This window comes from Lepus europaeus, chromosome 5, assembly GCF_033115175.1.
Source record: "Lepus europaeus isolate LE1 chromosome 5, mLepTim1.pri, whole genome shotgun sequence".
Classification (NCBI taxonomy): Eukaryota; Metazoa; Chordata; class Mammalia; order Lagomorpha; family Leporidae; genus Lepus; species Lepus europaeus.
Window position 1 is genome coordinate 115,104,739 of NC_084831.1, and position 18,709 is coordinate 115,123,447.

General features: G+C 41.3%; 1 protein-coding gene across 2 annotated transcripts in view; it reads left to right on the top strand.

The window, feature by feature from the left end:
• The window catches only part of GPR89A (G protein-coupled receptor 89A), a 63,497-nt gene that overhangs the window by 38,288 nt on the left and 6,500 nt on the right, over nt 1-18,709 (top strand). For both annotated transcript variants that reach the window (XM_062192119.1, XM_062192120.1), the window contains 3 exons: nt 10,764-10,873; nt 13,037-13,125; nt 14,314-14,406. In XM_062192119.1, coding sequence (XP_062048103.1) covers nt 10,764-10,873; nt 13,037-13,125; nt 14,314-14,406 — 292 coding nt within the window. The remainder of the gene's footprint in view (nt 1-10,763; nt 10,874-13,036; nt 13,126-14,313; nt 14,407-18,709) is intronic.

Consider the following 18,709-nt stretch of genomic DNA (forward strand, 5'->3'; position numbering starts at 1 on the left):
GAGGGACAACTGGGACAGAATCCGGCGCCCCGACCAGGAACCCAGTGTGCCGGCGCCAAGGATTAGCCTATTGAGCCGCGGCGCTGGCCTGTATGTTCTTTTAAAAGCTGTATTTTTCTTACTTTAGAGGGTAGTTCTAGCATGTGAATTGAAAGAACCAGTAGGTAGGAAAGAAAGTTGTGGAGGAAGCTGTAAACATAAGGATGTGTCCTTGGTTATGGAAGGTTAGATTTTGGATAGAAAGGATTTTTTTGACAGGAACTGAAGGAATAACTGTATATTGTAAGAGGCCTGTGGAAATTGAAGGCTGTATGCGATTAGTTTGCATGAGATTAGAAGGAAATTTAAAAGTTAGCTCTTCTAAAAGGCAGCAGGGGGGCGGCGCTGTGACGCAGCAGGTTAAAGTCCTGGCCTGAAGTGCTGGTATCTGATGTGGGCGCCGGTTCTAGTCCCAGCTGCTTCTCTTCTGATCCAGCTTTGTGCTATGGCCTGGGATAGCAGCAGAAGATGGCCCAAATCCTTGGGCCCCTGCACCCGTGTGAGAGACCCGGAAGAAGCTCCTGGCTTCAGCACAGCTCCAGCTGTCGCGGCCATCTGGGGAGAGAACCATTGGATGGAAGACCTCTCTCTCTGCCTCTCCTCTCTCTGTGTAACTCTGACTTGCAAATAAATAAATAAATCTTAAAGAAAAAAAGGACAGCAGGATTACTTGATTCTCTACCTCTCTACGTGATATATTTAATGGTCCTAAGTGATGGGTTCATATGCTGAAATCACTTGCTAATCTTTTTCAATCAGTGTTTTTCTGTGTTTTGTAACTGGTGTAGGTAACAAGTTTTATGTGTCTCAGGGATGTTCCATGTATTTTCTGTTGCCTTTATTGATTTTACGTGATTTAAAAATTTGAATCTTAAAGGAGTTAGCTTTATCTGATTAGATCTGATCCATAGCTTTGGTTGAAATGCTCAGGTTTTACTTTGACCAAATGGTTTAAACCTAACAATTCTTTTACAGCTGAAGCTCCAAAACTGAGTCTTTGACCTTGAGGCTTCTGGCTGGATCTGTGGAACTCTCAAAATAGGCTCCCAATTGGGAGAGATAATAACTGCCTTATGTTTTGTGTTATCCAGAATTAAACAACTGGAAGTCATCAAACAACAAGTGGTATTAAAGACAGTGCCCTGGAGGAAATCTGCTTTCTACCAGGGACCCTAGATCCCCAGAAGAATGCCCCACTGCTGTCCCTCAACAACGCCCCCTTTCAGCATGAAGCTGCCAGAGCAGTCGTTACCCCCTGTCCTTAACAGCAGTTAGAGTCCATTCGTCGGTGGGGGGGGGGGGGGGGGGCAATATGAGACAGTAGGTTAATTAATACACCATTAGGTCAGGTCCCTGTTGGAATGAAAACAGGAGGAGTCCCTTTAAGAGTGGACAAGATTCATGCTTCTCCCCAGAAGCTGCCTTTAGCAAGACAGAAGTGCTGGTTCCACCCTTCTGAGTTTCTAGTTTTACCTATGAGAATAGAAGGTTACCTCTTCTGATGGCTTTTTTGTTTTATCATGAGCAGCCTAGGCAGGATTACAGTTCCTGCCTTCTGATGGGTTTTGTCCCCACCCTTTGATTGATTGTTCTTGAGTTGTACTGTTCCACCAGTTTCTTGGGTTTTCCTCTCTTGGAGCTCCCTCCAGCTGCTGTAGCAGGAGGTCTCTGACTCCAGTAAATTAGTCTCCATTTTACCTTTAACAGCATCAGCCTTCCAACTCAACCCCATTAGCTTCACCCAGCACTTCACCCAGCAGAACAGGGCGGATAGACAGCTAACGTTTTAACACTGGGGCCTTTGGAATTTATGTAATGCTCTTGCTACTTACCACAATTTACAAAAACTGGTTTGTTAGCACTTGTAGCTAGGGAGGAGTAGTGACCAGAAAACCATCTTTCAATTTAGCAATAGAGGGCCATAGTAAAGTGACATACAAGAAAAATAACATCCAATCTGTACAAAAAAGTTAATGACTAAAAATGGGGAGAGGGATGAAAGAAGCACACATCTTTTCATTGGGAATACTGGAGAAAAAAATCTTAACCTTGTATTAGATTTTCCAGGACCTCTTTTTGAAATTGTGAAGGGATAAGGAAAATAATACATTGAATGATGAAATTTCAGCACCAGCCACAGCTGATATTAAATAAAGTAGAGAGAAATTCTAGGAATGGCAGTTTAAAAAATGTAAGCAATTTCTTCTGCAGAGAGTCAAAAATACCAGGGAAATGTTAAAAAAAAAAAAAATTGAGATCACTGAGAAATGAGCACAGTCAGATAGCAGTTTTGTTACAGGGAAAACAGCAACAAAGACAATGACCTTGGTTCTTGTCTTACATAGAAAAAGAATTTCCATGCAGAAAAGGCAGTGAGCAAAGCAAGATAAATTGGAGTCAGAAACCTCATGCCACAGTAGCCAGGAGGGCAGCTCCAAGAGAGACCAACCTGAGAAGTGGGTGGAAGTAGAATCTTTTAAGCAAAACTCGGGAATAATCAAAGGAGAGAAACAAAACCCATAAGAAGGCAGGAATTGTAATCCTGCCCAGCATGCTCATGATAAACAAAAAAGCCATCAGAATGGTGCGATAGGTAACTTCTTTCTATTATATTAAAACTAGAAACTCAAAAGGGTGGAATTGGTATTTTGCTCCTGCTGAAGGCAGCTTCTGAGGAGAAGCGTGCATGTTGTCCGTTTTTGTTTGTTTGTTTTTAAGATTTATTAACTTGAAAGGCAGAGTTAAAGAAAGAGATAAAGAGGTCTTCTATCCATTGGTTTACTCCTCAAATGGCCACAATGGCCAGGGCTGGGCCTGAAGGCAGGAGACCTGGAGCTTCTTCCAGGTCTCCCACCTGAATGCAGAGGCCTAAGCGCCCAGGCTATCCTACACTGCCTTCCCAGGCACATTAGCAAGAAGCTGGATTGGAAGTGGAGCAGCTAGGATTCAAACCAGTGCTCATATGGGATGCCAGCATCACAGGCAGCAGCCCAGCCCTCTACACCACAACACTGGCCCCATTATCCACTTTTTTTTTTTTTTTTTTTTAAGATTTATTTATTTGAAAGGCAAAGTTACAGAGAGAGAAGGAGAGAGATCTCTTCCATCCCCTGGTTCACTTCCCAAAAGGCTGTGACGGCTTGGGCTGGGCCAGGCCAGAGCCAGGAGTGTCTTCTGGGTCTCCCACACAGTCATAGGGGTCCAAGGACCAGGCCTTCTTCCACTGCTTTCCCAGGTATACCAGTAGGGAGCCAGATCAGAAGTGGAGCAACCAGGACATGAACCACTGTACACATGGTGTGCTGGCATTGCAGACTGTGGCCTCAACCATTTTGCCACAGTGCTATCCCTCAATGTCCACTCTTAAAGGACTCTCCCTTTCCTCATTCCAACAGGGACCTTACCTAACAACCCATTAACCCATCTAACTCATCACAGTTTGAGAGGAGCATCAGCTGGCTGTTATGCATTTGTGCCTGTCTTGTTGCTCCTCAGCCACCACCCACCCAAGTGGACAGATTGAGAGTTCAGATTGAGAGTAGAGTAACTGGGAATTTAAAGGAAAATTTTGAAAGTGAGAGAGATGCCACAGGACTGAGTCAGAATCTAAGTCTAAACTCTACCCAGATCCCTTCCTCTTCACTAAACACAGCATGTACACAAGGAGCGCCAGAGAACCTGAGGAAAAATTGGCAGGGACTAGAAGGAAATTTACCCTTGAAAGAATTGCTTTCTGGTGAGATTTGCAAATACCGTGCCTTTTATTGCATGTGTTGCCAGACTATGTGCAAATTGGGCACACAGCTTGGATGACAGAAAATGAAAGCCTTACTTGGCTTGAAGTATCAGAAGTTAGAACTCAGGACTGGCCAAGCAGTTTGAAATTTAGAAGATCCCTAGAAGCAAAGTAACCATGAGGTCCCATAGTGGGTATAGAATCTACCCAAATTGATACAAACTGAGGCTCAGAGAAGAACATCAGAGAGGCTAAAAAAGGACCAGCTGGAAGCTGAACAATTGAAAAGAAACAATTGCTGCAGCTATGATAGTTTTCACAGTTTGAGTCTAGGTAATTTAGCTACCTACTACTACAAAAAACCCAACAGTCACGTTATCTACAATATCAAGTCTTCCACCAGATTTTACTAGACATGTGAAGAAATAGGACCATACTCAAGATAGAAAGGAGTCAATAGAAACTAACTCCACATGGCTGTACATGTTAGACTTAGCAAACAAAGACTTGAAAGTAGCTGTTACAAATACAGTCAAAGAAATGAGGAAAAGGACTGGCATTGTGGCACAGTGCAGTAAGACACTGGCTGGGACCCCCTCAGCCCATTTCATAGTGTCTGGTTCTAGTGCCTGGTACAGTTCCCAGCCACTTCACTTCCTATGCATCTTCCTGCTAATGTACCTGGCCAGACAACAGATGATGGCTCAAGAACTTGAATCTCTGCCACCCATGTGGTAAATCAGGTCAGGGTGCTTGGCTCCTGACTTCAGCTGTTGCAGGCATTTGAGGAATTTACCAATGGATGAAAGGGGTCTGTTTCTGTCCCTCTCTTTCACTCTGTCTTTCAAATAAGTCAATAAATAAATTTTAATAAAAGAAATGAAGAAAAGCATATTAGTGAAAAGAGGGAATCACGTTAGAAAATGGAAACTGATAAAAGAACAAGATGGGAATTCAAAAGTTGACAACTACAGTAACTAAAGTAAAATCTTATAGATATCTTACAGATGGGAGGTGGCAGAAGAATCAGTGACTTTGATGATGGAATAATACAAATTAATCTGAAGAATAGAGAGATAAAGGATTAAAGAAATATGAATAAAATCTCAATATGCAAGTAGTCGGACATACTAAGAGTCCTAGAAGAGAAGGAAAGGGTAGAAAAATTATTTGAAGGGGCCAGCACTGTGGCGCAGCGGCTTAACGCCCTGGCCTGAAGCGCCGGCATCCCATATGGGTGCCGGTTCTAGTCCCGGCTGCCCCTCTTCCGGTCTAGCTCTCTGCTATGACCTGGGAATGCAGTAGAAGATGGCCCAAGTCCTTGGGCCCCTGCACCCATGTGGGAGACCTTGAAGAAGCTCCTGGCTTTGGCTCAATGCAGCTCTGACTGTTGCGGCCAGTTGGGGAGTGAACCAGCGGATGGAAGACCTCACTCTCTTTCTCTGTGTCTCCTCTCTCTGTGTAACTCTGACTTTCAAATAAATAAGTAAATATTTATAAAAAAGAAATTATTTGAAGAAATACTGATTAAAACCTTCCAAGATTTGATGGAAAACATTAATTTACAGATCCAGGAAGCTAAAATAACTCCAAGTAGGATAAACACCAAAGAAAACTACACCTAGCCATATATAGTGAAACTGCTAAAAGAGAAAATCTTGTGAAGAACAAGAGAAAAATGATACATACAGAAGAACAAATGAAAAAAGTAATGGCTGTTCACCAGTATTGTATAATAAACATAAAAAAATCAATTGTATTTCCATATACTAGAAATTAACATGGATAACAAAATTAAAAACCATAATCTCTCAAAATGAAATGTTTAGGGATAAGCGTAAGAACACCTAAGGCCTGTGGGCTGAAAACTGTAAAACTGCAGTGAGGGGCTGGCACTGTGAGTAAAGTTGTCACCTACAGTGCCAGCATCCCATATGGATGCCAAGTTCAAATCCCAGCTGCTCCACTTCTGATCCAGCTCTTTGCTGTGGCCTGGGAAAGCAGTAGAAGATGGTCCAAGTGTTTGGGCCCCTGCAGCTATGTGGGAGACCCAGAAGAAGCTCCGGGCTTTGGATCGGTCGAGCTCCAGCCATTGTGGCCATTTGATGAAAGCTGAAAGACTCTCTTTCTCACTCTTTCTTGCTTCCGCCTCTCTGTAACTCTGCATTAAACCCTTAAAAAAAAAAAAAAAAAAAAAAACCTACCGTGAAAGAAATCAAAGATCTAAGTAACTTGGAAGGCATCATGTTTATGAGTCAGAAGACTACATAGCAATGATGTTAATTCTTCCCCAAATTGATATTCAAGTTTAGAGTAATTCATTTCAAAATCTCAAGAGCTTTTTGTAGATGGTTTTATATATATATATATGTGTGTGTGATTATTAGCATATATTATATATGACTATTCTAAAATTTAATCTCTCTCTCTCTCTGCCTCTCAAAAATGTTTTTAAAAGGGAATGGGTGTTTAGTCTTGGTGCCTGCATCACAGTGCCTGGCTTCAGTTCCCAGCTGCAGCTTCTGGATGATGCAGAGCCTGGGAGGCAGCAGTGATGGCTCAAGTAATTGGGTTCCTGCCGCCTGTGTTGGAGACCTGAATTGAGTTCCTGGCTCTAGTCCAGCCATAGCCATTGCAGGCATTTGGGAAGTGAACTAGCCAACCTATCCCTCAAATAAATTTGGAAAATAATATGGAAATTTAGAAATAATATAGAAAAGCAAAAGGATAAACAATTTTGAAAAAGAACAAAACGAGAAGAATTGGTCTACCTGGTTTCAAAACGTATTATTTAGCTACTGTAGTCAAGATCACGTGATATTGGCAGACGGATCATTGGAACAGAATAGAGGACTCTGGAATAGATTGAAATAGGCCCAGCTAATTTTTGACAGTAATGCAAAAGTAATTCAGGAGGAAAAATACCCCTTTTAACAAATGATGCTGGAGCAATTAGATATCTAGAGGCAAGGAAATAGTTCTGAATCTAAGTCTCACACCTAATATAAAGATTCAAACAGATCACAGACTTAGATGTAAAATATTAAACTTTCAGGAAAAAAGTGACAAAGTCTTTGGGACTTAGAGCTGGGCAAGGAGTGTGTGTGTGCGTGTGTATGTGTGTGTAAGTGGTGTGTGTAAAGATTATTTGAGTGACAGATGAGATATTTATCTGCTGTATTACTCCCTAAAGGCCCACAATAGTCAAGGCTGAGCCAGACCAAAGCCAGGAGCCAGGAACTCTATCCTGGTCTCCCATATGGGTGGCAGGGACCCAAGGACGTGGACCATCATCTGCTGCCTTCCCAGGTGCATTACCAGGGAGCTAGATTGGAAGTAGAGCAACTGGGAGTCGAACTGGCACTACAAAAGGGATGCCAACTGCACCAGTGGTGTCTTAACCCACTGCACAACGTCCACCCTCAGTTCCTAAAGTACAATCCATAAAAGGGAGAATTGATAAATTGGACTCCACCAAAATTAAAAACATTTGCTCTGTGAAATACCATGTTAAGATGATTAAAGAAGCTACAAACTGGGAGGAAGTTTCTGAAACTTACCTGAAAAATAGCTAGTATCTGGAATTTAAAACTTCTAAAACTTACCATTAAAAGAAAAAAATACAACTAGAAAATGAGCAAAAAACATGACCTGACAGTTTATTGTGGAGGATATGCAGATGACATATAAGTATATGAAAAGATGTTGGGCCGCAGCTCAATAGGCTAATGCTCCACCGGCACACCGGGTTCTAGTCCCGGTCGGGGCACCGGATTCTGTCCCGGTTGCCCCTCTTCCAGGCCAGCTCTCTGCTGTGGCCCAGGAGTGCAGTGGAGGATGGCCCAAGTGCTTGGGCCCTGCACCCCATGGGAGACCAGGAAAAGCACCTGGCTCCTGGCTTCGGATCAGCGCGGTGCGCCGGCTACAGCATGCCGGCCGCGGCAGCCATTGGAGGGTGAACCAAAGGCAAAGGAAGACCTTTCTCTCTGTCTCTCTCTCACTGTCCACTCTGCCTGTAAAAAAAAAGAAAAAGAAAAGATGTTTAACATTATTAGCCAGTAAGGATATATAATCACTACACACATCTATTAGGATGGCTGAAGTAAAAATTATTGGCAGCACCAAATGCAGAATGCAGGAGAACTGGCCCACTCGTTCATCACCGGTGGTGATGTAGAATGAGTTGGTAATTTGATAGCACAGGTTTGCTATTTCTTTAAAAAACTAAACATGCGAACTCTGGACCCCAACAGTTACATCTTGGACATTTATCCAGAAAAATGCAGATTTAAATTCATATAAAACCTGTGCACATGTTTAACAGCAGCTTTATTCCTAGTAGCCAAAATCTAGAAATAGCCCAGATATCCTTTTTTTTTTTTTTAAGACTTATTTATTTGAAAGGCAGAGTTACAGAGAGGCAGAGAGAGAGAGAAAGAGGTCTTCCATCTGCTATTTTACTCCCCAGATGCCCGCAACTTCTGGAGCTGCACCAATCCAAAGCCAGGAATCAGGAACTTCTTTCCAGGTCTTCCTCGGGGGTGCAGGGGCCCAAGCACCTGGGCCTTCTTCTGCTTTCCCAGGCCATAGCAGAGAGCTGGATTGGAAGAGGAGCAGCTGGGACTCGAACTGGCGTCTACATGGGATGCCGGCACTGTAGGCGGCAGCTTTACCCGCTATGCCACAGCACTGGCCCCCAGATATCCTTTAAAGGATGAACAACAAAATAAACTGTAGTACATCCATACCATGGAATACTACCTAGCAAGAAAACAATTAATACACACAAAAAGCCTGCATGAATCTCCAGAAAATTGTGCTGAATGAAAAAAGTTAGTCCTCAAAGGATACATACTGTATGCTTCTGGTTATATACATATTTTTTTTTTAAGTAATGAAATTACAAAGACAGAAAACCAGTTGGTGGTTGTGGGGGGTTAAGGAGGAGTTGAAATGAGAGGGACATGGGCTGTATGCAGACAACACAAAATGACACATGTAGTGATGGAAATGTTCTGTATCATGGCTGTGTCAATGTCACCATCCTGTTTGTACTGTAGATTTTTGCAAGTTATTTCCATAGTGGAAATTGAGTAAATAGTACATAGAATCTGTTTCTTCTTTAAACTGCATATGAATTTACAGTTATCTTATAAATTAAAAGTTGAATATAAAACAAAAGTAATGGCTAACTACATCCCACAATAGTGAAGATTGAAAAACTGAAGAATGGTATACTCATATTGAAACTATGGTAGTCACTTTTTTTTAAAAGATTTATTATTTATTTGAAAGAAAGATATACAGAGGTCTTCCATCTGTGGTTCAATCCCCACATGGCCACAATGGCTGGAGCTGAGCTGGTCCAACACCAGGAGCTTCTTTTGGGTCTCCCATGTGAGTGCAAGGGCCCAAGGACTTAGGCCATCTTCACCACCTTCCCAGAGGCATTAACAGGGAACTGGATCAGAAGTGGAGCAGCTGGGCCTTGAATTGGTGCCCATATGGGATGCCAGCACTGCAGGTGGAGGCTTAACCTTCTATGCCAAAGTGCTGGCCCCAGTAGACACCTTTCAACCACTCTTCCCTTGCACCCTACCACCAGACCTCAGCCAAGTACATACTGTTTTTCATATTATGAATTTTTGTATTCATAAATTCATTTATGAATTTTTTTGAATGCCCCTCAGACATGAACAGATCAATCTTCTACTTGCTAGTTCATTCCCCAAACACCTACAACAGCCAGACTGGAGCCAGGCTGACACCAGGAGCCTGGAACTCAATTTAGGTCTCTTGACTTGGTTGTCAAGGATCCAAGTACTTTAACCATCATCTGTTGCCCACTAGGATGCCCATTAGCAGGAAGCTGGATTGGAAGCAGAGGAAACCAGGACTCAACCCAAGCACGCTGTTAGGGCATACAGGCGTCCCAAGCAGAGTCTTAATCACTGTGCCAAACATCTACCTTGAGGACCCTGTTCTTAATACTGTTGTTTTGGGCTAGAGCATGCCAGCAGCTACCACTGGGTTAATGGGGCCTGTATAGATGGAGAAGACAAAAAAACAAAAGGGGATCATGGATGTCCTGCTGATTTTTTCAGTAATGGAACAGATTACGATGAAAGGAGGGGTGTGAAGTTAGAGGGAAACTGATGTTTCAGAAGAAAGTTAATATGATTTTGCTTTGGGTTTTTTGTTTGCTTTATTGAGTTCCTACTCTACCTGGTCCTTTATCTTGATGTACTAGCTATTATGTCCTTAAATGTAGCCATTAATAAGTGTATAGCACTTTGTAGTTGACAGTATTAGTTTTGTTTTTTTTTTTTGTTTGTTTGTTTTTAATGTAAGATTTTATTTATTTGAGAGGTAGAGTTACAAAGAGAGGGAGAGACAGAGAGGTCTTCTGTCTGCTGGTTCACTCCCCAAATGGCTGCAACGACTGGAGCAGGGCTGATCTGGAGCCAGGAGTTTGCTCCAGGTCTCCCAGGTGGATGGAGGATCCCAGGCATTTGGCCTATCTTCTGCTTTCCCGGGCTATTAGCAGAGAGCTGGATTGGAAGAGGAGCAGCTGGGACACAAACTGGCACCCATATGGGATGCCAGCACCAGAGGCAGAGGCTTAGCCTACTATGCCACAGCACCAGCCCCAACAGTATTAGTTTTTTACATATTATTTCAGTGATCTTCACAACCCTCCAGAGATGAGGAAATGAAAACTCTAGGTCTCACAGCTTCTAAGTGGCAGAGCCAGTCCCCAGATGTATTGTCTACTCCAAATTCTGTGTTCCTTCACCAAATCCACATTGCTCTGGGAGCGTGTAGTTCCCCCTCATTGTAAGTGGTGGAAAGTAGGACTCCAGCATCAGCATCCTTCCCTGAAGAGCTCAGCCAGTGAGAGAAGCAGCGTGAGACTACAAGGTAGATGAGACTGGACTGTAAGGGTTCGTGCTCCCTTGCTAAATCTTTATATTTTCTTTCATTTCAGGATGGCAATGGCACGGAGGACTATGTTCCAAAAGGGGGAGGTGCATAACAGACCTTCAGGATTCTGGGGAATGATAAAAAGCGTTACTGCTTCAGCACCAGGAAGTGAAAGTATCCTTTATCACTCTGCTGATTTCCTTTTCTCAACTCTGGACCAAGGGCAGAAGAAAAAAGTAGTGTTGGGATAGCCCCTTCAAAGGTACCTGACTGCATCAGAGTCCAAACTGGCCAAACAAGCTTAGGAAATAGTGTGTGCAGAATCATCTTTCCAACACCCATTTAAGATTATAAAATCATTGTCTTTGAATTAAAGAGCTTCTAAAAATTCAGTCTTTCCATTTTACAGATGAGAAAATAGTCCCAGAGAGGTTAAGTCACACAGTGGGTTTGTGGCAAAACCAGGACAGAACTATGGTCTCCTCTTCATAGTTCTTTCCGTTACACTATTCCATTTCCCAACTCTTGAAAAACCACCACAAAAATAATGACTGCCTAAATGGATGGTTTGTATATGGGATGGTAAGGGCCCATTTCTAAAGTGATTAGCATTCCTGAACAAATTTTAAGTAGCTGTGCTTGGCTAGTAACTTTGTGGTTTAAAAAAAAAAAAACAAACATCAAGGTACTAAGTTAATATTATTCCTGGCCCAGCTGGATATGGTGTTGAACTGATTCCCAAAATGGGTAACCAGATCTCTGTGTGACTCTTAGGCTATTAGGTCAGAACTATAGAGGACCAGGCATTTGATAACATAGTCCTGTTTCCTACTCTGGCCTTGTGCTCCCATTGGAGAAGGCTGTAGTCTGACTGTGAATTATGACTTACATCCTTCAGGTGTCAAGTGCAGAAGAGTGAGACCAGAGAAACGCAGGATGCTAATGACGGAGGAAGAAAAATGATTAATTTAGATTCTTTAGTCAAGGACCATTTATTTCATGTCTAGTGTTTGGGTGCAAAGTACTAAGGGGCAAAATGATGAATAGAGTGTAGCCTTTCCCTTCAGGGAGCTTACCATCTAATCATGGGAGGGTTGATACTAGTTAAGTTGTGTGTTTGATGGCCTGGACCATGCCAATAGCAGCCACTGTTGAGGAAGGAACTGAAAGCCACTTACTGATTTAGGTAATTATGGGAAAAGTCAGGGGGAGAAGGGAGAATTCGGATTAAAGTTAATGCTTAAAAAAAAAAAAAGATTTATTCATTTATTTGAAAGAGTTACACAGAGATAGAAGGAGAGGCAGAGAGAGGTCTTCCATCTGCTGGTTCACTCCCCAGTTGGCTGCAATGGCCAGAGCTGTGCCGATCCGAAGCCAGGAGCCAAGAGCTTCTTCCAGGTCTCCCATGCAGGTGCAGGGCCCCAAGGACTTGGGCCATCTTCTGCTTTCCCAGGGCACAGCAGAGAGCTAGATCAGAAGTGGAGCAGCCAGGACTTGAACCAGCGCCCATATGGGATGCCAGCACTGCAGGCAGAGGCTTTACCCGCTGTGCCACAGTGCTGGCCCCAATGCTTTTGTTTTAGAAATAACTATCCTTTTATTACTTACAAATCCATGAAGTCCAAAAGTATAGATTTAAGCTATTTTAGTGATAGGAAATCAGTAAGTTTATTAGGAGTTTTTTAAACCTCTTTGAGTCTCTGTTTCCGAAGTGGGCAGAATAGTAACACTGCCCACTGAGTCTGGGAAAATAGCATAGCTTACTGGAAAGAACAGGCCTTGGAGTAGGCAGATGTAACTTTCCATCCACACCTATTAGCTGTGGGACTTTGAGCAAATTGTTTAACTCTCTGAGCTTCACTTTCCTTATCTGCAAAATGGATAACACGTGTTCCATGAGGCCACTCCGTGAATACAGGAAGATGATGTCTGTAAATCCTAGCTCATGTGAGAACTCAGTAAATGTCAGTTCCCGTTCCAGACACGATGTAGGAAAATATGCCCTATTACAGGTGTTACGATTATTATGAAACCATTTGAGATCTTGAAGATGACATTAGATTCAATTTAATTAGATGCCTAAAAAGAATCTAAGACACTTGAACTTGGAGAAACTGAGTGGTAGATTTGGTGGTGATACTCTTAGTGCAACAAAGCTTTTCACGCTTGTGTTGGATTGGGAAAAATGCAGTAGCACAGCTATTTGTGAAACAGGAAATTGAAAATACACGTAATTCCTGGGATCCACTAAGGGAAACCAAAAGCATATATGCTTTCTTCATTGCTATATTTTGAAATTTCTGTGTGATTTAAACCTTGATACCCATTTTGTACCAGATCTTACTCTTATTCAACAGGAAGTGGATGCTTTGGAAGAATTAAGCAGGCAGCTTTTTCTGGAAACAGCTGACCTCTATGCTACCAAGGTACAAAGCAAGAAACTGAACTAAGTATGTTTTTTGCCAATATGATTGAAGGGAGAACAAAATTAAATGTCTCTAGTGACCATAGTAGCCAGCCAATGCAAGAAACACCTCACAGATTCAGTGTCAGTCATGAAGCATTTTGAATGAGGGGTGTGCACTCTTCATGAAATGCATCTCTCACTGGCAGAAGCCTTAATGGAGTACATGCAATAATAGAAATGGATGGCATAGTCTACATCTAGGGAAGTGACATGCACCACTTCTGCTGACCCTTGGTAAAGATTCCTTGTAGTTCCCTTTTATTCCCTTACAAGTTAATAACACAAGAGCAGTAGCTATCTGTCTGCGGTGGTCTAGCTGTATTTTAATGGCTGTAGATCAAGAAGTATCCTGACTACAAGAAGTAACTGACCTTTGTACACCCAGAATGCAATGTAATTTAAAAATGCAAAAATCTGGGCCGGCGCTGTGGCTCACTTGGCTAATCCTCCTCCTGTGGCGCCGGCACCCCGGGTTCTAGTCACGATTGGGGCACCAGATTCTGTCCCAGTTGCTCCTCTTCCAGTCCAGCTCTCTGCTGTGGCCCAGGAAGGCAGTGGAGGATGGCCCAAGTGCTTGGGCCCTGCGCCCACATGGGAGACCAGAAAGAAGCACCTGGTTCCTGGCTTCAGATCAGTGCAGTGCGCCAGCTGGCACTGTGGTGGCCATTTGGGGAGTGAACCAACGGAAAAAGGAAGACCTTTCTCTCTCTCTCTCTCACTCTCACTGTCTAACTCTGCCTGTCAAAAAAAAAATATTTTACTGAAGATAACTTCCTAGGCATGGCCCCATAAAACAGAGGTTAACATAGGCTTTGGAGACAGATTTGAGACTACTCACCAGCTGTGTGACCATAAGTTATTTAGCCTCTCTGAGGTTCAATTTTCTCATCTGTAAAATTAAAATAATAAGACATATGAGTGTTGATGAAGATTAAAGTAGGCAATGTATATAAAATGTTTATCCCAGTCTGTGGCTCAAAGTAAGCTTTCAGTATGTTACCACTACTAGTACTAATAGTTTCATATTATTACTACAGCGGGAAGTTTTGTTGACTCAGCCTGAGCCAGTGGTGCATAGAGGGAGGAATATTTTTGCTGAAATGAATCTACACTTGACTAACCATGTTTTGTGTTTGTTTTCCCTCAGGAGAGAATTGAGTATTCCAAAACCTTCAAGGGGAAATACTTTAATTTTCTGGGTTACTTTTTCTCCATTTACTGTGTTTGGAAAATCTTCATGGTAGGTATATTATTTTTAACTGTCAGGGTGCAGGTGATTTTTCGCAGTAAAAGTAGAGAGAAAAGTGAGTTTGATTGATGCATTGAACTAAATTCCAAATTCAATTGTGTTAGCAGAGAACATGATCTCTCACATCTCAGAGCTGCACTCTTTTTTCCTCCCCTTTCCTTTTCACATGACCTAGAAGGGGGAGGTTTATTTTTCTTCTGTCAAAAATCATTAAGAACTATTTAGATTATAAAATATAAGAACTGAATATCAAAGAATCTTATTTCACACTCTGCTTTCCATATTACCCATGAGTACTTATTCAGCTACTGCTTTCAGCCAGAACAGAAACCACTTGTCCTTTTTAATAATCGGTATACCTAAAAACTTAAGTGTATTTCTGTAGGTAAATTCATCCTTTGGCCTTTCAGCTATTGTATTACTCTTTGTGGCTCTCCCTTCATGTACTATTCTTTTTGTGAATTCCATGTACCTCATTTATCTTTACTTCTGACTCATCTGCAGATATTAATGGATTCAATGTGGTTATAGAAAAGGCTGACTTTCTGGTTTGATGACTTTCCTACTGGGGCTGTGTTTACACAAAGAGGAGCTTTGTCAGCTTATTAATTTTGATCAGTGTAGATGAATGTGGGATTTTGGATTTAATGGATCTAATACTATAATAAATTGATGTCAGTACTACTCACATGACATTTTTAAATCTTCATTCACTCAGTGGGAGAGGATGAATGAAAACACTGTGTTCATTCACTAAGCTACTAAAAGGTTTCTTCCTGAGATGCAGCCCTTAGGGGAGCATATAGTTTATTAATAACTATTAAAAGTATAATTGACATACAGGGAGGGTACAATTTGGTAAGTTTGGACATATTTGCAGCAAGTAACACCATATCAAGTTAGAGAACATACCCCCCAAAAGTTTCCTCATACCCCTTAGCACTAATCAAGTTTCTGTCATTATATATTAGATTGCATTTTTTAGAATTTTGTGTAAACGAAACCCAACTGTGTGTATCCTTTTTCTATCTGGCTTAAATTACTCAGCATGATTATTTTAATTTTCTATTGTGTGTATTAGCGATTTATCCTGTTTTATTGCTGAGTAGTATGTCATACTATGGATGTATGCCAGTGGTTATCTATCCACCTGCTGGTAGGTGTCTGTTTATTTCCAGTATGGGGACATTACAAATAAAGCTGCTGTGAATGTTTCTATCTAGGTCTGTATTTGGATATACGTTCTCTTCTCTTTAGTAAACACTTAAGGGCAGAATATCTGGTTCATACGGCAGATGTATGTTTAACCTTTAAAGAAACAGCTAGACTCTACCAAAGAGATTGTGCTATGGTCCTTCCTGCAGTATATATGAGTTTCGGTTTCTCCACTTGCTTGCCAGTACTCCCTATGGTTAGGCTTTTTAATTCTAGAAGTTCTGATAGATATGAGGTAGTATTATGTGGTGGTTTTAATTTACATTTCTCTCATGTCTAATAATGTTGAGTGTCTTTTCATGTGCTTATTTGCCAGCTGTTTATTCTCTTTGGTAAATTATCTATTCAACTCTTTTACCAAATTTTTAATAAGGTTATTTTCTTTTTATTGAATTGGAAGGGGGTGTATACTCTAGAAATCCTTTATCAAATAAGTGATTTTCAAATGTTTTTATTCTCTTGGTAGTACTTTTTTTTGCTTTATTTTGGATTGTGCTTTTTTGATTTTTTTTTTAAAGGTTTACTTATTTATTTCAAAGGCAGAGTTACACAGAGAGAGAGAGAGAGATCCTCCATCCACTGGTTCACTCCCCAAATGGCTGCAGTGACTGGGCTGGGCCAGGCCAACAGCTAGGAGTCTGGAGCTTCTTCTGGATCTCCCACATAGGTGCAGTGGCCCAAGCACTTGGGCTGTCTTCCACTGCTTTCCCAGGTACATTAGCAGGCAGCTGGATCAGAAGTGGAGCAGCCAGGTCTCCAACTGGCGCCCACATGGTTGTGGGCATCCCATATGGCATTTTTACCCACTATACCACAGCCAGAGCTGGGCCAAGCCAATGCCAGGAGCCTAAAACTCCATCTTGCACTCACACGTGGGTGGCATCTTCCACTGCCTTCCCAGGAGTAGTAGTAGGGAGCTGAATCAGAAGAGCAGCCGGACTCATATGGGATGCAGGTATCAGAGGTAGCAACTTAACCCACTGCATCACAATGCCGGCCCCTCATTGTTTTGATTGTTGTTAGCATATAGACATGCAGTCGATTCTTATATTATTGAATTTGTCTTACAACCTTGATAAACTTCATTATTATTATTAATAGATGCTCTTTTATAGGTTTCATTGATTTTATAGATAATCAGGTCTCTGAAAATTAGAATAATTTGCCTCTTCCTCTCCAGGATGTATGTCTTATTCCTTTCTACTCTCTTCTTCTTCCTGCTCCTTTTTTTCCCCCCTCTATTGCCTTCACCTTTCCTTCTGCTTACATCCCTTCATTTCCCATCTCCCCTTGCCTTCTTCCTCCTGTGCTCCTCCCACAGTTTTCTTGCACTGGCCAAAACCTCCAGTACAAAGTAGAAGTGGTAGCAGTAGTCATCCTATCCTTGATTTAAGAGAGCAAGCATCATCTAGTCTTTCACCATTAAGTATGATGTTGACTGTTTTGATTTTTCCTTGATTCTCTTTATCAGGTGGAGAAAGTTTGTTCTATTCATAATTTATTGGGTCTTGTTCATTATGAAATGGTATTAGATTTTGTCAAGTGTCTTTTCTGCATCTATTGAGATAATCATAGGACTTTCTTTTTGAGTCTGCTATTATAGTGATTTACATTCATTAATTTTTCAATATTAAACCAATCTTACATTCCTCCAATAAAGGATGCTTGGTCATGGTAGATTTTCCTGGTTATATTTTGTTCTATTCAGTTGGCCAAAATTTTGTTAAAAATTTTTACATCTCTGTTTATGAAGAATCAGACTGTAGTTGGTTTATAATGGCTCTGTTCTATTTTTTATTTATTATTTTTTAAATTACTTGCAAGGCATAGTTACAAAGGGAAAAGGAGAGGAAGATAGAGATCTTCCATCCACTGTTTCACTCCCCAAATGGCTGCAACAGCCAGGGCTTGGCCAGACCAAAGCAAGGAGCCAGGAGCTTCTTTCTGGTTTCCCACGTGGGTGCAGAGGCCCAAGGACCCAGGCCATCCTTCACTGCTTTCCCACTCCACAGCAGAGAGCTGGACCAGAAACAGAACAGCCGGGGCTCGAACCAGTGCTCATATGTGATGCCAGTATCACAGGTGGCAGCTTTACCTGCTATGCTACAGCGCTGGCCCCTCTATTCAGTTTTGATGCCTACGTGTAACTTTAGACAACAATTGAGAAGTATTGGTTTTCTCCTAATTAACAGAAAGATTTGTATAGAATTATTTTCTCCTTGTTTGGTAAAATTTACCAGTGAAGCCACCTAGGCCTTCTGTTTTGACAGAAGGATTTTTTGAAACTATGAATTTTTTAAAGATAGAAGGTATATTGAGGTTATCTGTTTCTTCTTGAGTGACCTCTTATATTTTTATCTTTCAAGGAGTTTGGATCAGAAGTGGAGGAACAAGTACTCAAACCCAAGTGCCCCAATATGGGGTACAGGTGTCCTAAGTGGTGTCATAACTGCTACACCAAATGCCTGCCCCATTCTCATATCATTTGTATCTTCTCTTTATGAGTCTAGTAAAGATTTTTTGATGTCATTGGACTTTTTTATAGACTAGCTTTTGGATTGATTTCCTCTTCTGCTTTCTGTTCCATTGATTACTGCTCTGGTCTTCATTATTTCCTTTCTTTTGCTAGCTCAATTCCATTTTTCCTACAATTTTGTATGGTTTGATCTAAAAACATATTTTTTATGATTTGAATCTTTTAAATTTTGTCAAGATTTGTAGCTTATTCCAGAATATAGTCAACTTAGTGCAACATAGCAAATATACTTGACTAGAAAGTTTATTTTGCTGTTGTTGGCTGAAATGTTCTATAAAGGTCTATTAAGTCAGATTGATTGATAATGTTATTAAAATTTTATGTATGCTTATTGATTTTCTGACTATTATTTAGAGAGGACATATTATTTTATACTTTATTTCTATCAGTTTTTGCTTCATGTATTTTGATATCCTTTTAACACCTGCTAATATTTTTTGCTCTGAAATTTACTTCGATATTCATATGAACGTTCCAGATTTACTTTGATTAGTGTTATCATCATAATATGTTTTTTCCATCCTTTTACTGTTAACCTGTTTG